The sequence below is a fragment of the Vanessa tameamea genome, chromosome 7 (assembly GCF_037043105.1).
Source record: "Vanessa tameamea isolate UH-Manoa-2023 chromosome 7, ilVanTame1 primary haplotype, whole genome shotgun sequence".
Classification (NCBI taxonomy): Eukaryota; Metazoa; Arthropoda; class Insecta; order Lepidoptera; family Nymphalidae; genus Vanessa; species Vanessa tameamea.
Genome location: NC_087315.1, coordinates 1,820,323 through 1,843,999, shown reverse-complemented (window position 1 = coordinate 1,843,999; position 23,677 = coordinate 1,820,323). Strand labels below are relative to the sequence as shown.

The 23,677-nt window shown below is 33.2% G+C and overlaps 1 protein-coding gene across 1 annotated transcript; it reads left to right on the top strand.

Moving 5' to 3' along the window:
* The first annotated feature begins 1,524 nt into the window (after nt 1-1,524).
* Nucleotides 1,525-23,133, top strand: LOC113392204 (aminopeptidase N-like). Its single transcript, XM_064215301.1, has 15 exons — nt 1,525-1,981; nt 2,363-2,521; nt 3,085-3,399; nt 6,237-6,420; nt 6,914-7,067; nt 10,729-10,810; nt 15,441-15,624; nt 16,081-16,276; nt 16,844-16,983; nt 19,859-19,993; nt 20,771-20,951; nt 21,279-21,453; nt 21,704-21,850; nt 22,235-22,313; nt 22,811-23,133. Exons 1-15 carry the CDS (start codon nt 1,527-1,529, stop codon nt 23,030-23,032), a joined length of 2,808 nt encoding a protein of 935 aa, XP_064071371.1. The 5' UTR covers nt 1,525-1,526; the 3' UTR covers nt 23,033-23,133.
* The last annotated feature ends 544 nt before the right edge of the window (nt 23,134-23,677 follow it).

Here is a 23,677-nt window from a genome sequence, read left to right as displayed (position 1 = left end):
CGTCTTTTTTAAATATAGGACTTTAAACTTCGTCATCAGTGGAACAAAAACATTTAATGTTTTACTATAAATTATAACGAGCGAATAGTTTTTAATTTGACATGAATTATACTAAATTAAATCATAATTGATATAACCTCAATTAATTATGATGTAATATTGATAAAAACATTAGATTACATTTTAGTTTAACCTAATAAAAAATGGTATTTGAACGTAATAGTGTTTGGCGGTTTTATTTATGATTCTTTTGTTTTAAACTAGTTTTTGCCTGCGGTTTAGCTAGCTTTTTATTTGTTATTTGTCAAATATTAGGCATAAAAAGTATGTGTAATGAATTACTATTATTATCTTGAAGTTCAAGTTTGCTTCATACCAAATTGTTCAAACTTACTTGACATATCGTCATATTTTGGACAATTTACACAATGTCTATACAAATTATAGTCTGTGTATATGTTTTCTGAATTAGTGTAGGATTTTATTAACATCCATATATATCATACATTAGTTTTAGAATAAAAGATAAACAAATATTCATTCATACAAACTTTCACCTTTATAATATTAGCAAGGTTAACTTTGCTAGTTGTTGCTCGCGACTTTGCTCGCATATAAGGGATCGGGCGTCAGGTTTTATAAATAAAAAATATTCTATATCTGGCCTGGAAGTTCAAGCTTGCTTCATACCAAATTACATCAAAATCGGTTCATTAGTTTGGCTGTGAAAGAGCAACAGACGGAGTTACTTCAGCATTTATAATATTAGTAAAGATTACTGTTTCATGTACAAATATATTATAACAATGCATTAAAATATTATTTCTTTTTAACGGAATTCAGAAAAGAAGTCTTCTTATTGTATGTTTGTACCACAGAACTCCCGTCATTTATGAACCGATTTGAAAACTTCATCTTTCGTTTAGTTATACTTACCGTTTGGAGAAAGAACACCACGCCAAAGGTTTTATTGACTATTTTTAATGAATTTTATCGAAACTATTTTGTTGCACGTTGTGTTCCAGTCATTGGGGGGTATTTTAAATCATGATATGGTGGGCTCGTATTTTTAGATTTTTATATGTACTCCTGTTAATTTTTCTTATTATTTAATTAATAACATCCATCTACTTGATGGTTGGGTGTCATCAAAGCCCTTCTGAGTAAGTACCACCCACTTAATAGTCATAGTACCGCGAAATAGATAGTTTTGGTAAATTTTGTTCTGGTTTGAAGGGGAATGAGCCAATGTAACTACAGTCATAAGGGACATACTATCTTAGTTTCTAAGGTCAGTAGCGCATTAGCGATGTAAGAGATTGTTAATATTTATTCCAGTACCTTGTCTATGAGCCGTGACGACTTAACTATCAGGTGGTCGATTTGTTAGGCTGAAAAAAATCAATAATATACTATGACAATAGAGTCTGAAATGAAATAAAGTTTCACAAAATAAGTACTAAAACATACTTCGAAAATTACAATTCTGAAGATTTCAATGACTTACAAGTTTTTCTTTTTCAGATATGCTGCCTTTAATATTCTTAAGTCTGGTTGGGTCTGCACTCAGCTTACCGGTAACCGACGATGTGATCAGAAACTACGAGTCTTACAGGCTGCCGAATCAATCGTTTCCAACATTCTACGATGTTCGACTATTCTTCGATCCGATGAATGTCGTTAATTTCACAGGAGATGTTTCTATTCGACTATTTGCAAATGTCCCCATTAATGAAATTGTATTACACGCGATGGCCATGGAAATAAAGAGTGTTGAGTTATACGCTGCATCGAACGAAAATGAGAATTTAATGAGAGGATACGTTTTATCAACTGATGATACTCATTTTTTGAGAGTTGAATCGACTCAGACGCTGGTGCCTTTGCAGGCATATATTTTGAAGATTGAGTACGTGGGAACGTACGCAGATAATATGTTCGGTGTTTACGTATCAACTTATCAGTATTCAGGTCAGACTGTGTAAGTATGAAATAAATAGTAGTCAAATTGTTAAAAATTTTATGAATCTCATGCAATAATACTTTGAAGAGCTTCGAATCGATTCGAATCGATTCGATCTAATTACAATTAGAAACTCTTTATTATATTTACTAAGCGCCATAAAAAGAAAAAAACTATTTAAAATTATATATTATTTTTGAAAACGGAGCAACATTTTATTATTATTTTTTTTATTTTTATGTTACTCTTCACTTATTATCAGACCTTTTAATTTTGTTTCAAATTTTAATATCACTATATTATAATAATACTTAAGCAATAATAAATAAAGTTAAATAAGTAACAGACGAAGGTTTACTTGTGAATATTTAGAGACTGTATGTTCTGTATATGTTTCAGTAATTTAATTACATCGCAGCTTCAACCGACTTTTGCCCGCCGTGCCTTCCCTTGTTACGATGAACCTCTTTTCAAGGCCGTGTTCAGAACTACAATTTATGCACCACCAGAATACCCTGTCGTCAGAACTAATATGCCTGAAAGAACTGATCTCTCAAAGTGAGTTTACAATTTGAGGTTTACTTAGTAGTAAGACTTTGTGCAAGCCCTTCGGGTAGGTACAACCCATATATTCTACCGCCAAGCAGCAATACTAAGTACTGTTGTGTTCCACTGTGAGTGAACCAGTGTAACTACAGGCAAAAAGGACATAATATATTAATTCCCAAGGTTGTTGGTGCATTGGCGATTAAAGGAATCTTCCACTACCATTAGGCGACCCGTCCGCGAATCCTTGTTATAAAAAGGATTAAAATAACGCGTTCGATAAACCTTGATCATAGTTTTAGTATTTTGGGCAAAACTTCCCTATATACGGAGATACTGCAACTACATTTACTTCAACTTGTTATTAAAAATTGTTTTTTAAACAAAGCTTAGAATTGATTTTATAAAAAGGAATCGTAATAGAGTGTAAAACAGGCACAAGGGACATAACATCTTGGCTTCCAAGGTTGGTGGTACATTGGCAGTGTCTATTGTCAGTGGTGAATCACCATCAGTTGGGATATTTGCAAGCATTTGCGAAGTAAAACTAATCTATTGTATTTTATTCTTTCCAGACCAAATGTGGACGGTTACGTTAAATACGAGTTCCAAGATACACTAGTCATGTCTAGCTATCTCTTGGCTTATCTAGTTTCCAACTTCGACTTCATCTCCAACGAACAAAACGAGATCTATAACATCCCCTTCAGAGTCTATTCCAGACCAGGAACACAGAACACCGCAGAATTCGCTTTAGACTTTGGTCAGCACAATATGATTGCTCTGGAGAACTACACCGAGTTTCCTTACGCTATGCCGAAACTCGACAAGGCTGCTGTCCCAGATTTCGCAGCTGGGGCTATGGAGAACTGGGGATTGGTTATATACAGGTATGTTTGGTTTTCAGGATAAGCTACGGAGGCGAATGACCATTTTAGGACTATATATGTATATATTGATCTCGTAGGGTTAGAGAATACTATTTGCGACTGATTTTAATTGAATTTTTTTTCATTAAATACAGATTTTGGCCGCACAACATAAACTGAATACGAGTCTGTGTTATCTCTTTTAGTATAATATACGTTTCTTGTCTGTCATAAGAAAGGAGTGATTCATATTGATAGTACTAAGATAAAATTAAAACGATATTTTTTTGTCACAGGTCGTCCATCACTGAAAAAATTAATAAATCTATGATTCTGTTTTGACAAAAAGAATTAAAACAAAAGTGTAAACAACTGGCACGATGATATTATGTTTGAATTACAATCTCGTGAACATATCGTACTTAAAGCAATTATTTCTAAACCAGATCTCTCCGGTTATATCCGCTTATTTTTCGGTCGTGTTATGGGAGGGAAAAGAAAACTAGATACATGTATTTATCTCCTAGTCTATTATCATTGAGATGAAAAATATATTTAAAAAATAAAAGATAATACATACCTTTCGAAAAAAATTAAAAAGACGATAAAAAAAACTTAGTCATCAATGAACGTTTTGCAGATGTGAAACATCAATATTGACGGTTATTGAAAGAATTTATAATTAGAATAAGCATTGTTGGAGTACAAAAAATATAATGTACATATAAATGAATCATAATATGGATTACTGTAATCCATGTGAAAGAGTTACTGCTTTTAAGACGGTTACCTTCGGACGAATCCATCTTTGGAAACGGTAACGCTTACGTGTTTGAAGCACTATCTTTTCTACAGTTTTGAACCTCAACGATGGAAAGCCGCTTAATACGCTTAAACGTGTGACCCCTAACACGCGGGTGAAACTACGGACGAAAACTATTATAAAATATGTCATGCAAGGGAATGAAAGAGATCAAAATTTGTAAAAAGCATGTATCCTATATTTGCAGTGTATAATACTTTGAAGGGAAAGGGAGGCTTGGGTTGAGTTCATGGTGCATGTAAAAAATCGTCGTCTAAATTTTTTTACGTCACTATAATACTGTATTTTTATTTAAAACACACACACCATACAGTGACTCAACACTTAACTTACATACTTACGCGGGTTTTTTTTTTTATCATCTATCAAAATAATATATTAGGATGGTTTTGAAATATGAAAACTCACAATTGTATTCATGTATGTACTTGTATATATTTCGCTGTTTTTGTATTAACGTAATATTCAATTGTTATAACTATTATACTCAATGTCGCAAGTCACTTTCACACATTCAGTGATCGTATCGACGGTGAGTTTCGACTTTGTTCAGACACATATTAGTTTAAACAAATCACTGTTAACGATCAACGTATTCCGCGGTTTAAATAAATATAACATAAAAAAAACCTAATGCATTAAATAAAATAGTCATGAACATATATTCTTAAGAAACATTTGCTCGATGAGGTAGCTGGAGGTTAATAAAGGACCACGTTTTTTTTTATATCACGCCTCAAAATTAAACATTTCTGGCGAAAATATCCGAAAATTTGGTAGGCCTCTCGTATCGTACTCAGACACTCCCTTGTAATTTTCTTAATAAGTTATTATAAAAAAATTTAGTGTGACGTAAAATTCTTGAACACAATCTTTCCTTAAAATATCATTGATGTATATTTTTATCGTTCTTCTCTCTTTCATTTATAAAACAGCGATTCAAAACCCTATTCAAATGAAGTATGTTTTAATTTAGATTCATCTATTCGAAATACACTTAAAAAGCTACAACACAAACGTAAATTGGAAACGCTTGACAATACAACAAGCACCCGAAATATCTCATTAAATAAAGGCAATTGAAACTAACGGGCACTATCTAAATTAACCCCGAGGAAAGTTACGGTAATAATGAAAAACTCAGACCTTTTGTGAATTGCGCAAATGAGTCTCTTACATTACAGTAGATAAAGTGTGGCGACAAAGAACATAAGGACCGTTATGACGTAAACATGTTTGTACTGTTTTATTCGAGTAGGTTATTGTTGGAAATTTTTTTCGAATTATGTATTTTAATTCGTACGCTTTAAAGTCGAATATCGTTTAAATGTAGTTTTAAAACGAGAGGTATATTTTTGATATTCTACCGCCAAACGGAAATACTTAGTGTTTTTGTGTATTTATAAGTTGAGTAAATATACACATGGGACATAACATCTCGACGCTCAAGGTTGGTGGACAAGTCTCAAAATGAAGGGTGTCGTGGGTACACCCGGGGAACACCCGTTTGATATGAAGTTGTTTTCGCTACATATTATATATTAAATAACAGAAACAAAAAAAAAATTAACAACGCTTGAGAATAATTAAATGATACCCGCCTCTCGGAGGGTAACGATTTTTGGAGTGTATTTAACGCTGCCTCAATGCGTTTTTAAATACAAATGTGGCAGAAAATCAGCCCACACGTGTAGGTCCTCACTAAGTTTTCAGTCAATACCGAGTACGAGATTAAATGTAAACACATATAAAGCATAAAAATGCCTGCTAAAATTAACGTGTTTTATTAATTGACCTATCTTAGTTCTTATCTATAACACCTTGTAAATGTTTCACTGTTGGGCTAAGACCTGCCCTCCCTTTGCCGAGCAGTTTAGAACTATTCAGATTCGTTAAGATAGCTATTCTTCTCTGAAGTGACTATACATAACAATACCTACCTTTTATTGATTTGAGGTCTTACCTACCAACCATTTTATTAAAACCTCCAAAAAACGCGACCGACATAAAAAAAAAAATTTTTTTTTTTTAACAGAGAGGTGGCGCTTTTAGTCCAAGACGGAGTTACAACAACCTCGACGAAGCAGAACATAGGCCGTATCATTTGTCACGAGAATGTGCACATGTGGTTTGGTAATGAAGTCAGCCCTCTCAGCTGGACTTATACTTGGTTGAACGAGGGTTTTGCGAACTTCTTTGAAAATTATGGCACGGATTTGGTAAGTGCTATAATGTTGGTTGTTTTTAGTTATACAACAGAAAATCCATATTATTTCGAACATTATATATACAAAAAAAGTATCAAAATCAGTATATTTCATATGACAAGCAAACATATTGAATGTACTGACCATTCAATATTTTAACGGATAACCGACTATTATGAATGTCATAAATATTCTATTCCAAATTCAATATTTGTCTTTAAAATAACCTAACCTAAACAAAATAATGCAAGTGAACTATTTTTTATTTTTATATTGTAACTTAATCGGTTACGTAGTTATCAATGTTGTTATATAAGTGTTTGCTTAAAAACTCTTATTTACATTTTCCATACAAAAGCAATAAATTCCATCCGAATTAAAAAATAATTTTTTGCACACTCATTTCAAAAACTAAAAGTAATTTCGACAATCCATGTAATTATAAAATTGAATTATATTGCTACATAAAGAGAGATCAAAATTGAATGATGTTTATGTCATCCAGGTCTTACCAGAATGGCGTATGATGGACCAATACGTTTTGTTGCTTCAAAATGTATTCCAAAGCGATGCCGTGTTGAGTGTGAATCCTATGACTCATCCCGTGTACACTCCATCTCAAGTTATGGGCACCTTCAATGCTGTCGCTTATCAGAAATGTAAGTATATTGGCAATACATTCTAAATATGTCAAAGGAGGTATTACCACTCTCTATAATAAAGATTTAAATATCCGGAATTTTATAAGTAATAATGTTTGAGAGTGATGCTGTAAAAGAATCATGTTTTTGCAGATATATTTATAATTAAAATAACTTAAGTAAAGTTATAATTCTGTATTTTAAATACAAACGGTATTTTTTTTTATTTTAAAAATAACTTTGCGTTCATTATATTAAAAAATCGATTATTTTTTCTCAAATGGTTCGCATTCATAAAATTATTTAACTCATATTTTTATCAAATACGAAAACAAGTTTCTATTAAAAACTTACAAAAGTATATTTAACCGAACTAAATATATACAATTAATTATTAGTACTAAATAATATGTAAATATATCAACAATTACTTCTAAATTTTGCTTCAAAAGACTAATATCAATTTAACCTAAATATTTAAGTTTGATAACCTAACTTTACCTTTAAGTCGATGGGTAAACACGATTAACAGAACTAGATAGTATCTAGAAGATCCACTTAGGTCGTTTCTAATTTAAGATAAAAACTACCACTTGACATGAGTAGGAAACAAAAGTCGATAAAACATTGTAAAGTGGTATTACCTGAATATATTTTAAATTAAAGTATTATAATAATAAAAAAAAAAATAAAGAATGATGATTTCGAACATTTTTGCTCACACTTGAATATTCATGATAATCTCCTGTGTAACAGTTCACAAGTTTGCAAACACAGATGCACTCCTGCTCCTTTTCTCATACATGCTCTCTGAAGCACGGGAATGCAAATAAATAATATGAGTACCAATTAGTAATTCCGTCTCTATAAAAGTTATTAAGTTTTCCTGTCAAGAAATTTTAAGTAACGCTCCCGTAATTTATTTCCGAATTGCGCCTCATCGCATTGACTTAGAGCCGAGATGGCCCAGTGTTTGAACGCGTGCATCTTAGCCGATTATTGCGCGTTCAAAGCCAGGCAAGCATCACTGAATTTTCATGTGCTTAATTATTGTTTATAATTCAACTCGTGCTCGACGGTGAAATAAAACATCGTGAGGAAACCTGCATGTCTCTAATTTCAACGAAATTCTGCCATATGTGTATCCACCAATCCGCATTGGAGCAGCGTGGTGGAATATGCTCCTAGCCTACTCCTCAAAGGGAGAGGAGGTTTTAGGCCAGCAGTGGGAAATTTAAAAGCTGATAATGTTGAAAAAAACGTTGTTGCATTGAATTATAGAAAAGAGAGCTATGTCGTTTTGATCGATTTTGGACACGGAAACCAATCTCAAGGAGTTTAGTCAACTACGCATTATATAGGAAACAAATGTGTGCACAGCCTGAGCACAATCATAATCCGAGTACACATCTAATACGACAAAGATCCGTTACGATTTTTTCGACAGCAAATCCCAATAACTTTTTACCTGTTCGACTTGGGGTTTGAACCTTGGGAACTGCAGGCTTATATAATTAGCTCTACTTTGAAATAGAAATGTGAATAAAGAAATAAACAAAACAGTAATAATATTAATGAATTACTTTATCACAAGCTCAGATAAATATAATTAGATACAAATAAATCTTAACTAGATAAACTTAAGTAAAATGCATATTCTGATAATGTTTTGAAGGTCAATTATTTTAAGTGTATTTTACGTTAATCATGAGTAATCTTTGTTTCATACTAAATCCAAAGAATCGTATTTACAGGATTACTTGAAATTTCACAAATATAAATTACATTAAACTTTAAACAATATTATACCTTATTCGTTTAGAGATACATAGATTATATTATTCTATAAACCGGCTATGCATTGGTAAGATAGTGTTATCGAATTAACGTTACAAAATATCGATAAAAGTAAACAATTTGATAAATTATCACGTGTTGATCCATTTATCCACTTGATATTTATACGAATAGTGCAAGACGTAATATATTTTTTTATGGCATTCGTTGGCGGACGAGCATATGGGCCACCTGATGGTAAGTGGTCACCACCGCCCATAGACAAAGGCGCTGTAAGAAATATTAACCATTCCTTACATCACCTATGCGCCACCAACCTTGGGAACTAAGATGTTATGTCCCTTGTGCCTGTGATTACACTGGCTCACTCACCCTTCTAACCGGAACACAACAATACAGTGTATTGTTATTTGGCGGTAGAATATCTGATGAGTGGGTGGTACCTACCCAGACGGGCTTGCACAAAGCCCTACCACCAAGTATAATATATGTACACACTTTTCCTTCCAAGTGATTTATTCAATATGTCTGTACTTAAACTATAGTAAAATGGCATATGTCTTCACAAGAACTAATCTACTGCGATTCATGTCAACTGCGATGATGTGGACGGACCCTTAGATCGTATGACGGGAAACTGACGAAGAGTATATTTTTTAATTAGCAAACTTGTAGAAGTCGTACATCTATGCCTGTTTAGTTTTATACTTCGTGGTAGTACGACTTTGATAGTTGACTGTTAAGTAGTTTACGTTCAGTCTAAATCCATACTTGTTCACAATTTTGTAGGATACGTTTTTGACTTAGTTTTTGTTTCACTGTAAACTGTTCTCTCAAAATCAACCACAGTAAAGAATACAAGAAAAATCGTACCATGTTCTATGAATCTCTAGCAAAAACATTCGAAATGCAAAAGAAGTTACGACGAAATGTTTAGACCGTTGTGACCTTGACAAGAAACGCATTGTACTTATGAATTAACTGCCTTCTAATATTGCATTCCACTATAAAACCCGGTCGTGCCGTGCCCTAAGGTGCAATTATTGCAAGCACACATTTACATAGGCAACCTAGCTATGGATAAAATCACGTAAACGAATTTCTTATAATTTATGTGAAGGTATTCAGCAGATTTTTTATTTTTTTGGAATTCCTTATTATGAAAATTATTAAACATAAAACTATTCCTTCATACATTCTTTATATTTTATTATTAATAAGGTTTGTAGCTAATGAAAATATATATATGTTAATAATCGCGTGGTTTTGCAATATCGGGTAATATGTATTCGCTTTTGTTGCTTCAGTAAAATGTTCCGCACGCTCTGTTTTAGGATTTTTTACAATCTGAGCATGAAAATCTAACATTTTACCTAGTTAGGAAATTTATTATTGACATAATAATCGAGGAGCTTCCAAAGCATTTCTCATAAACTTGGGTAATCCCGAGATAGGCTATTAGTTACAATAGGTAAATCTTAACCGAATATTGTAGATTCAAACCTACCCAAGCACATTGGTGGTACTGCTTTGTGCATGCCTCTCTGGGTAGGTACCACCCACCTATCACAAAGAGCAATACTCAGTATGTGTTCCGGACTCAAAAGACAGTGAGGCAGAGTAACAAGACACAAAAGACATAACATTTTAACTCCCAAAGGTAGTAGTGCATTGGCGATGTAGTCGTAAGTAATGGTTAATTATTTCTTACAGCGCCAATGTCTATGGGTAATGTTGACCAATGAGACGCCTTAGCCCAACAGTGGGACATGACCACGTTGTTACCTATACATGATACATAGATATGAATAGGGAACATCCTTTTTTGAAGTCAGTTTAATTAGAAATGAGAACATAATTTTTATTTCTTTTTATTTCACAGCCGGTTCCGTCATTCGTATGATGCAGCACTTCCTTACGCCTGAAATATTTAGAAAAGGTCTTGTTATCTATCTACGAAACAAGTAAGTTTTCTTTTAACCTTTTGAATGTTTAAAGCCTTGGCTCTTACCTTTGAAACCTTGGACTATAAATAAGACATTTTGCTTACATTTTGAAAAAACTCGTAATAGTTTCAACCGTTTACAAGTGATATTATGTAACAGCAAAATAAGCTCCAAAATAATATCGACTTCGATAGCATACAGCAATGACACAGCAGCAATGGAGGTTGATTTGGTGGTATTTATTGAAAAGTTCCTTTGTGTTTCTACGAAATTCATAATCAGATAACTCTTTCCATCACAAATAAAATAATTTTGCAAATCCGTCTAAATGCGAAGGAATAACCACCTTCCCTTTTTTTAATGGGTTTGGAAATTCTAGCAAAATCAAATGAATGATTAATCTGTCACTAGATATTTATATTCTGTAGACTTTGACTGATTTGCGGTGTTTAAAAGAAACATTCGATGATAAGCGAATTAACTGTCTGCGTTGGCAGCCGTTTTTCTTTTTTTTTTTTAAATTAAGTTATAGATTCAAGTCCGACTTAATTAAAGCTAAGTTCTTATATATAACACTAGCGACCCGCTCCGGCTTCGCACAGGTGCAATGCTCATATTAAATATACGAATGTCTTACAACGTTCACAGTTTTTCAGACATTTTCAGACAATACGAACCCTAAATGTCCCCGTTTTTTTGAAATGTGTAATATCTTCTATCTCCCTAAGAGATAGACATATACTATCTCGGACTTTTTTGAAGACCTTTTTAAGGTGTATAATACTGTAGCACATCATTATGATCTATCTCGTAGGGTTCAGCCAGTGTTTGCAATGTAAGCACAAAAAAATGTGTTTATTTACGAAATCAATCAAAATCCGTTATGTAATTTTAAAGATCTAAGCATACATAGGGACAGACAACGGTTAACTATCTGTGTTTTTTGTTTCTGAAAAATAAAATTAAAAAAATATATATAGCAAGAAACGCGACTCGATTTTCATTTTCAGTAACATGGCTCTTTGCGTTGTAAAATGAAACTCATAACAGCATGTAAGCGATTTGGCAGATTTTATCGGCCAGCCGGGCGGCGATTGGTTTCAGCCACCTACAGTTAGTTGGGGCGCTTACGTGCTCAACCGTTGTGTATATAATCATTATTGTCCCCCCTGTTAATTTAAAAACAATTCGTTATTTATGATCTGAGCATAACTAACACAAAATTAAATTTTAATTTAAGAAAATTACATTGATGACGAAGCTAGTACACAATGAACAGACGTGTCATGACGTAACGAGTGCTTTCAGTTTCACACTTAAATGTCTTCAGTATTTTACGAGACGTAATAAAAAAAGGTTATGTATTAATGTTTATTTGGTTATGGTTCCATTTTGTACGATGAAGCGGGTGAATATTGATACCGCGTGTTGTTTTCTCAATAGCTTTGAGAATTTATTGAGACTAAAATATTATAATAAATATTAACTATTTATTCTGAGCAAAAGTATCGAACATTCCGCCCACCAAAGCGTATACAACGGTTTACATTAAGAATCTACATTTTAACCAGTGGACTGTATATAGATGTTTTCAATGAATTACATAACAAAAAAAATATAAACAACTTAAATAAAATTACAAACAACATCACAAAACTACACTACCTACATAAATTACATTAAGTTAGAGTTCACCTTTAGTTAAGTTTAGTCTTTTATTTCTTTAGGAAGAATTATAATATTGCATAGAGGTCTCTTCAAAATATTATTGCCTTTACACTGGACGGATACAACGCGAACTAAATTGTCTGATCCTAGATGCAAATCTTTCACACGGCCTAATAACCATTTGGTTGGTGGCAAATCATCTTCTTTGATAATAACAATGTCTCCGATATTCGGTGACGGTATATCAGTTTGCCATTTATAGCGTTGTTGCATAGTGTTCAAGTATTCTAACCTCCATCGTCGCCAAAAATCTTGGGTCATCCTTTGTATCATCTGCCATCTGCTGAGTAGGCTAATGTTTCTCAATTCATAATTTATATTGGGCACTGTGATTAAGGGTTCTCCTATGAGAAAGTGTCCTGGTGTAAGTGGTTTTAGCGTTTCGACGGTATCATCAAGTTGACATAACGGACGCGAATTTAAGCACGCTTCTATCTGCGCTAATAGTGTAGCCATCTCTTCATAGGTCAATTTTGTAGATTTGGTCACTCGTATTAAGTGTCTCTTTACTGATTGTATGCCTGCCTCCCACAAGCCACTATAATTTGACATTCTCGGAGGGATAAAATGCCACGTCGTCCCATCATTAGCCAACAGTTCTGCAATTTCCTCTTTAAGCTCTTTGGCAGCACCGATAATGTTAGTATCATTGTCACTCCATAAATGTAGACAAGGTCATCTCCTAGCAACAAATCTGCAAAATGATGCAATGTAACCTTGTGCTGTGAGATCAGATACAGCTTCTAAATGAATAGCACGAGTCGCCAAGCAAACAAACAAACAGATATATGCCTTTGTTGCATGGTGACCACGTCCTTTGGATGTTCTAATGTATATAGGACCAGCATAGTCAACCCCCGTGTTTAGAAAGGCTCGATGCTCATTAACTCTTACGTAAGGAAGTTGTCCCATTTTCTCTGTTGAGATTTTTGCTTTGTCAGCTATACAAACTTTACACGTTCTTATACATTTTTTAACTTCATTTTTTAAGTTAATAATCCAGTACTTACTTCGAATATATGCCATCATCAACTGAATATCACCGTGGAGAGTCTTAATATTCGTCTCTTTGACTAATAGTTTTGCAACATGAACCTTTAACGGTATTATAATTGGATGTCTTGATGACTCACCAATGTTTGCATTTTGCAATCATCCCCCGACTCTTATCATCTCGTTCTTTTCCAAGAAAGGAGAAAGTGTTACAAGGGAACTTCTTTTCTTTACCTTTCCATCTTTATTAATGTCCTCTATCTCTTTTTCATATACTTTCTTTTGATAATATTTAATACAATTCTCTAAAATAATTTCCATTTCAAACCCAGTAACTCCACTACTCTCGCAGTGACGAATGATGCCTCAGAGCCCTGATCAATGAGCGCTCGGAAGACATGTGTTTGTCCTTCACTTGTGCTGACGTCTACCAGTGCCGTTGCCAATAATACCATTTGATCAGGTTGTTTATCTCCTATAATGTGTGTCACAGTTACCTTCGTATCTCTAAGTTTTACTTGTTCTTTTTGTTTTGTGATCTCTGAGTCTCGACCTTCTTCAGTTGTTTGTTTTTGTCTCTGTGCAATAAGGAGTGATGCTTTTTCCCACATACTTTGCATGAAGTCTTGCGTCTACAGTTAAACACAAGATGATTAGGAGCTAAGCAATTAAAGCATAAGTTTTTATTTTGAACAAAATTATATCTTTCTTCTACCAATTGATTTGTAAAATAAATCCTTACAATTAAAAATATAATATTCTAGTTTGCAAAAACTACAGGAAGGCTGTGAATTCATTTTATCATGCGACATTTGTAATGTGTTATTATTATTTTGGTGAGCCTTCGAGTTGATATGAAAAGTTTTGTGCTCCTGAGGCCTTTCTCGAGTAGTATAAGTTATTGTTGGATGAACTAATTTAAGTGTCCGAAATTTGGACTCAAGAAAGCGCTTTAAATCGTTCCAGGTAGGGAGATCATCCTTATTCTCCATATAAACACTCTCCTCCCAATCCTTAAGTGACTCGCCATCTAATCTTTGTCCAACGAGATATATTAGTATGGGATCCCAGTAATCAGTGCAAACCTTCATATTATTGAGGCTATTTAAACATTCCGTTGTAGTGTCGAGCAATGACTTTATTTGATTAGCTGATTGAATAGTTAAATTCTTTTGGCTGAATAATCTTTTCATTAATGAATTTACAATAACTTTATTGAGACTTAAAATATTATAATAAATATTAACTATTTATTCTGAGCAAAAGTATCGAACAATTATAAAGACATAAAGCATCTTAATTTCAAAACGAGCGGTTATCGAAGCATTCGTCCATACCATAGATATTCGTCGAATGTAAGAACCGAGCACTCGTCTCACTATGTCCACGGACTGGACATGTCGATGGACTTTATTCTGCAAAGGTTACATAGATTTTATAAAATTATTAACTGAAGCTGGTCTAACCCGTAAATGTTAAAACTCCGCTCCGAACGGAAAAAAAGGTTACCTAATGCAAACATGATTTTTTTAATGGGACTGATAAACGGACTATACTTGGTAGTAGCCTATCTGGGATGGAACCATACACTTATCACATATGATACTAAGAATTCCAATTTAGAGGTAGACCTCCAAATAGCAATACAAGGTTGGAAGGGTGAGTCGACTAATGTAACTATTGGTACAATGGACATCACATTTTAGCTCCAAAGTTTGGTGTTTACGTTGTCCATGTAAGGAATAGGTAATATTTTTTACAGCGCCATTGTCTAAGGGTGGTGTTCACCACTTACCATCCGCCCTTCCATATATGTAATTTATAAAAAAATATCCTTATATTAGCGTTTATAAACATACAAACCAATTCTACTTCAAATGTTAGAGCAGAACAAGTTTCCATATTTATACGACTATATCTTCCACAGCACCCGTAGCGCAGTCGGTCCAGCCGATCTCTATGCTGGCCTTCAGCAGGCATTGGATGAGTCTACCCACACTATAGATTGGCCCATTTCAACGATTATGGAGAGATGGGCCACACAAGGTGGATTCCCAGTTCTTAATGTCCGAAGGTCGGCTGCGAGCGCTGAATCTATATCCGTATCTCAGGTAAAGTATTAAAAAAAAGAAAGAGAAAAGATTTCAGTTCGGAAATTCAATTTTAGAAATTTGAATGAGATTTTCGGTGATCCTAGTTGCAAAGGGCTATGTAAATTTGTTAACGTTGACTGACATTCTACTATACGACCAACTAACAACCTGTAATGGAGCAGCGTGCTAGAATAAGCTTTAATCAAATTAAAAATATCGTAATCTTTATATTTGTTTGCATTACAGATATTTATGTATTTAATTTTATGTAGCATGTACAAGTACATGTGTACATGTGTACATGCAACACCTAGCATTAGCAATAAACTGATTATTTGCTTATATTTATATCTTGTTGAAGAATCGTCTTTACAGCCTCTAATCCAAATTAATCTATTTGAAACATTGTGTGCAATAATTTATTTTGCATTTTATAAACTATTATAATAACACCTTATTTATTATTTCCAACAGCAACGTTTCTTAACTGATACATCCTTATCATCAACGGACACTTGGCACGTACCTATTAATTGGGTACTTTCAACTAATCCAGACTTCTCAGACACGAAGCCTCAACGTTGGATTTCACCCTTTGGTCCTGCCTTAGCTATTGACATACAAGGGCTCAGTGGTGCTGAGTGGTTCATTGTCAATAAACAACAAACAGGTCAGTGATACTTCAAAATAAACTTTAATAAATAGTTATTCTAAGAATCTGAATCAAATATTCCGAAATATGTCATGTCTTTGAAATATCTTCTAAATCAAATTTTGGATTAAAAAGATTATATTCATTTCACTGAAAAAATTAAACTCAAATAATTGAAATGATTAATTTACAAGCTGGTTATTAGAAATTTAATCTATTAAAGAAAAAATAACTGATTTTCTCAGCTTTTAGTTAAAAAATCCAAGTCAATCCATTCTTTTGTATACGAAGGAACGATTAATGTCATGTGAAAGAGTAATGAAGTAGAAATATATTCTGATAAGTTTGTTCTCTTTGGATTTTCCAATATTCGAATCATATCTTTGTCAGATACTTAATCTACCAAAAAAAAAAAAAAACAAAATTTAATGAGCAGATCATTGCGAGTTCTATTAATTCGTCGGTTTATACAATTTAATGGGATATAAAATTCGGACTTTATCACCATAAATATATATCTCATTTTTTAAATTCAATAATAAATAAAAAATACTTCTAAAACGTTTAATGAATTTCATTCAACAGGTTACTACAGAGTCAACTATAATGTTGAAAACTGGCAAGCCTTAGCAAATGTTCTCATCAGATCTCACAACACAATTCATTTATTAAATCGGGCCCAAATCATCGACGATTCCTTCAACCTCGCTAGAAATGGAAGACTCGTAAGTATACCTATTTCCTCATATCTGATGAGAAAGAAAGTCGAGATACTAAATATTATGGTATAATAAAAAATCCATTATAGGGCTTTGAGCAATCCCACGTGGACCACCATTCATCTACTCTACAGCAAAAGAGCAATAATTTAGCTTTAAAGGGGGAGTAATACAGTGTAACTACAGACAGAAGGGACATAACATCTTATCATCCGAGATTGATGGCGCATTGGTGATGTGAGGAATGAATTATATATCTTAAAGAATCAATGCAAATAGAGCTAATAGAGGCAGAAGTGACCACTTACGAACCATTAGGCCAAAAGAGTTTAAACCTGGTACCTCAGATTTCTTTGCAGTTGGCCCAAAGTAGATGTTCTGGTGTCAGTAGAAAAAATATATTTAACAGAGTCCCGCATAGTATTCTAATATATTATCATGTTAATATCCTTATAAGCTGACGTTGATACATAGCTCTCAATAATATAATCAGCTTAAATCAAGGAGATTATTATTATTATTAGTCACTTAGTACTTACGTGTGATCTCTCATAGTTTATGAATATTGAAATGCTAAACTAAATATGCTATTCATGCATAAGCTCTTGTATTTATTTCACGTTATATAAGATATATAATTTTAAAACAAGGTAAATATTTCCATAAAAAGATAACCCTAAATTGCAATGAAGTACTTAAAAGTTGTAAAAATATCCCTCGATAAGATGAATCTTAACCAAAATGATTAAGTTCGAATCTAGACATGCACCACAGATTTTTTACGTATTTATAATTCATCTGTGAGGTAACCTGTCTGGTGAAAATCCGTCATATATGTACGCCCCAACCTTAATGGATCGTGCTCCAAATCTACTCCTTTATAATAAAAGGTCATTGACCTATATTTGCATTTAAATTATTATTTCGATGACAAATATTCTGCGTTCAAATCAATGTTAAACTCAAAACAAGTCGCAGAACAATTCGTGTTCCATGATTTGAAACGTACGCATAGAACTACTACGATACAGGTGACGACTTAAGTCAGCAATTGCATAACAATTGTGCATCGAAGCAGAATCATTGACACTGTTCATTCAACTATATTCGAACTCAATGGTCACCAAATAATCTAATATGTTTACGGGCCAATCTTAAATCGTTTTAATATTACTGTTAAAAGATTTGCTTTGTGCTATTTAACATAGCTTTTGAACACTGATGTATTTGTATGTATGTAGGGTGTAATCTCTGGAACTAATGATTTCGATGATTTTTGTACCAATGCGAACCGGGGCCGGTATCTAGTATGAGATATAATAATACATTTATTAGAGAATTTCGATAAGTAAACAAAATATTATATATGATTTATAAAGCGCCACTATGTTCCACTACATAAATAGTAACAGACATATATATAATCTGTAATATTTAGGTATGCTACGAGTATTTAACATTTATATTCGAATGATTAGTTAAGGAGGGAAGCTTCTATTGCTTATAAAGAACAATATTGTTGGATTCTATGTAGTTGATAAGTTGCTTTTTTTACGAAATCGGTAGGCGGCTAGGCTGTCATGTGGTTCACCATAGCCCACAAACATTGACGCCTCAAAAAGATTAACCATGTCTTCCAAATATGAAACATCACAAATACGCCACCAACCTTGGGAATTAATATTTTGTCTCTTGTGCCTGTAATTACACTGGCTTACTCACTAATTACTAAGGATACAATGTATTAGGTATTGCTGTTTGGCGGTAGAATATATGATAAATGTATGGAGCCGAGATGGCCCCGTGGTTAGAACGCGTGCATCTTAACCGATGATTTCGGGTTCAAACCCAGGCAAGCACCACTGAATTATGATATTATTATCCGTGTCAAAGGCACAGCTTGCTTGTATAATTAGGATATTGCAATGTGAATTTATGTAGATAAAACATAATCTTATGAATTGTTTTTTTTTATAATTTCATGCTGATTAAGGATCTCAAGCGGTAAGATTGATGTCAATACAATTATTTAAAATTAAAATACATATTTTTTTTAAATATAATAATAGTATTCTATTTTATTTTATGATAATATAATTAGCCTACAATAGCTAATCTACAATAAGCCGAAGTCATTATTTGCAATAAACAGATAAACTTAATTTACCCAGTAACGTTATTTACAGTCGAATAGAAGCGGTCCTCGGCACGAGCGTTCATTTGTTTTGTGAGAAGAACTGAGCATTACATTCAGCAACATCGCAAATTTTAAAATACTATAATATAGATACCATAATAATAGATACTATTATCGTTTATTTTCTTTTTGTATGTAATTAATATAATCGAATCAATACTTGGTATATGATCAATACTGTACGCGAACTCAAAATTGAATCTTAAATATTTACGATACACGCATATGCTTATCAGTTACTGAGGCAGTACTGTAACGTAAAGTGGCTTTACAGACGAGTTCTCTGATGGACCGCCTCAAGAAATTTAATTTAACTTAGTTTGTATAAATTTAAATAGGCAGATTAATGACTCAGTATACGTAACCACCGCTGCGTAGTGCAATCAAAGAAGCAGAGTTCATACGTGCTTATAATTTTATTTTTAATCTTGATAGGACGTTTTTCTACATAGCCTTACTAATATTTTTAATGCGGAAGTAAGATAGTTTATTTGTTTGTTGTTATGTTATAACACATGAAACTATCGTTATGAAATTTTACATATATACACTGTGTCTGGGGTAAAAGGGTTCCTAAAAACTACCCTTTTACACGCGAACAAGCCGCGGCGAGAGCTTCAACCTAGTGACGAATATCAATTAAATTTTCGTTTATTAAAAATTTAATTAAAATAATTTCCACAGGACTACAGGTACGCATTCGAAGTGTCCCGGTATTTGATTAATGAAACTGATTACATCGCTTGGGGAGCGGCGAACGCGGCCTTCAGTTATCTCGACATTGTGCTCACCGGGTCGAAGGCCTATCAACTATTCCAGGTATTGCATTATTGATTTCACACAAACTAATACCTCATAAAATATGCCCTTTCAATTAAATATTATATATTAAGGTCTAGTTCCTAAAGGTCAAAGCTAGACTTACTTGTTCGACTAAATGCTCGGTAACAACGGGTGACGGAATACTATTATTAAATATTTAGTGGAAGCATCCACTTTAATTATATCGATAGCAATATATTTACTCTATACTTATAAGCCCTTTTTCTTGGAACATGAAATGGACGAATGAACATGGGAACAAACATAGTTTAATTTAAATATTAATAATATCAAAGAAGACATCATCAGCTACTAAACGACCTCCGTGGTCGAGTTGTGTGTACACAGGCTTTCATGGGTACGCCGCTCCGAGGTCCCGGGTTCGATTCCCAGCCGAGTCGATGTAGAAAAAGTTCATTAGTTTTCTACGTTGTCTTGGGTCTGGGTGTATGCGGTACCGTCGTTACTTCTGATTTTCCATAACACAAGTGCTTTAGCTACTTACATTTGGATCAGAGTAATGTATGTGATGTTGTCCAATATTTATTTATTTATTTAAATATAGTTTAATAGTTTCGTATTTATTACTCTAGAAATTTTACAATATTTAAATGGAAAGTAGTACTGCCTTTAAACTTAAGCTTACTTATGACGTCTTTTTGTCACCTGACATTATCTCGGAATACGTTAATAATAATAATTACACAATTTTTTTTTTTTTTAATTATTCATCTAATCCTATCATATTTTAAATTTGGTCAAATTCACATCCAGGAATACGTTCTTCATCTCACCGAACCTTTATACGCTCGTCTTGGATTTGACGTTGCTTCTGGAGAAGAGCACGTGACTGCATTCCATAGAAATATTATCCTCAACTTGAACTGCCGTTATGGTAATCAACACTGCGTCAATAGATCGCAAGAATTGTTGCAGCAACTCAGAAACAATCCCGGTAAGTAATTTGTATTATAGAATCACTTATTTACAGCTTAAATAGTTTTGCCAATGTAACTCACGTGAGATAACTATACCTATAAGGTGATTTACATTTTTCAATTTAACCATGAAATAACTACGTGATACAATATTATTGACACATCGGTCTAAAAGAAAATATGACTGTGGCTAAGGCACAAATAAAATATTTAAAAGGTTACAATTACCATTTAGACATTAGCCGTTTTATACGTATTTACAAAACTACTTAAAGTTGGTTTAATTCGTGAGGATGAAATGGATTTAAAAAAAAAAAAGTTTAACATTAAATATATTTTCGTAGGCCAAACCTTGAACCCGGATATTCAGACGACAGTTTTCTGCTCCGGTCTGCGTGGAGGCAGTGCTGAAAACTTTAATTTCTTATGGGAGAGGTATCGTGCCAGCCAGGACTCTAGCGAGCAATCTATCCTCTTAAATGCTCTTGGATGTACTTCGAATGCGACTCTTCGGAACTTGTAAGTATAACTTGCCACCCCATTGGTTTATTTGTAAGCTCATATGGAAGAGAATATCGAAGGTTCTGGATATAAATCTGGGTACAGAATTATTTAAATATTATTTTATTTATGTGTTTGAACTATCTTGTGAAGTGCAATATACTCTTGTGCATATGAAATTCAGTAAGAGAGAAATTATTATTATGTAGATATTTTTCATTGATATGTTTTTTGTAGCTGGTAGTCTAAATTACTTTCTTATTTCCAGTTATTTAAATCAAGTTATTGATGAGAACTCCTTCGTGAGGGAGCAAGACAGACATACGATTCTTGTGTCTGTTATTAACTCGAGTCCTGAAGGCATGGAAACGGCTTTACTTTTTGTCCTGGAACACTTTGCCATGATCCAACCAAAGTAAGTATAATAATTGTAAGCATAAAAATAATTTCTTCAACATTTTTATTTTCGCATTGCAAACATCAATTTCGAAAGCATTTAGTAGACAATGGACATACCAGAATATTATATGATAATCATCGTCAAAGTCTTAAAAGTATGTAATTGCCAAAAAGGTTTAGTTGTAAAAGGATATCTTAAGTGATTTCATGATGGTTGATAAATTGCTGGTGGGATAATCTTCAAATATTCCTCTTGATAGGAGTGAGGGTCGTTATCAAACAAACAATTCCCGTATTACTTTACTTTTAATTTATTTAATAAATGTGTAAATGTTTCGCCTTCATCTTAGCTTGAATATTTATAATTTTTCTTAACATAATTGTATTACATTTTCAACAGCGTACAACTTCTTACTGGTACAACAAACATTCTCAACGCTTTTGCACGAAGATTGACGACCAGAGAGCACTTAACAATAGTAAGTTAACCTGTATAAACAAAACTCCAAATAATTTGAAATAAAGTATATTCACAAACACATTATGTGCAAAGTAGAGAGAATCGTTGAGACTAGCGATCTTGCAAAAACATCATAATATGTCAAACCGTTTGCGCTTTGTTTATTTGTGTTTTATTAGGAACAGAAAACGGTATTATTTAAATATAGGCGGATAGGCAAATGGGCCAACTGGTGGTAAGTGGTCTTGACAATTCACAAGATATGACTTTCCACAAGCATTGGTGCTGTTAGAAATATTAACCAAATCATCACCAACCTTGGGAATTAATGATGGAGGATGTGATACCCCTTGTGCCTGTAGTTACACAGTTGCCTGGTTTTAGGCTCACTCACCCATCAAACCGCTCAAATATAGTAGACATTATTATTTGGCTGTAGAATACGCCTTGCACAAAGTCCTACCAGGTAAGGTCTTATATAAATTGTAGATTAAAATTATTGTTTTTAATCCTCAGATTAACACCTTTGCAACTCGATACCAGCAATACTTCTCCGCCGGAGAGAGAGCGTCAGTGCAAGCTATCACAGAGAACATTGCGGCATCGATTACCTGGACCCAGAGAAATTACAATATGGTCGATGATTGGCTTAACGTCAACTATGGAAACAACGCGAATATCTTAACGTCTAGCTTCCTCATAATTATTTCTATCTTCATCACCCTCTACAATTATTGAGGACTGTTATTTAGTATTTGTGATATTAAGTTATATTTATAATCCATTTGTAAAATATAAGAGAATAAATGAAATAAAAATATATTGACGTTATAATTTTATATCTGTAGTTGTAAAATTCAACAGTTGCTTAACACAGAAGGCTGGTTTTATTTTGCGAAACCGTCGCGTCAGCACGGTTCTGAAAAAAAAAGCATCCAGACGCTTGCGTTTTTTCTGTAATAATGTATCTGTACATATTGTTGAGTATTGCTTTATTTTATTATTAACATTAATTAAAGAAAATAAACCATAATGTATTTTTTGTTTATGATTTATGAATAAGTATTCGTTTTGTTCTGTATTCATTTGTTTAATTTCAAACCTATAAAATCGCTCTTAAAATGACTTGCTGAATTATTGAAATGCATCGATTTTGATTTTATTCGTAAATTATTAGTTAGAAAAAGTATGTATAATTTTGCGTTCTAATTCATTGCATATTTAATCATAGAATACATTAATATCCCGGCTAATATTTTGACAGTGATTTAACAGTCTGTAATATTAAGCATAAGAAAATAATTATTGCATCATTATATACATTATTTTTAATATGAAAAAGTGACGCAGATGTTTGATCATTTGAGATATTCTTCAATTTCC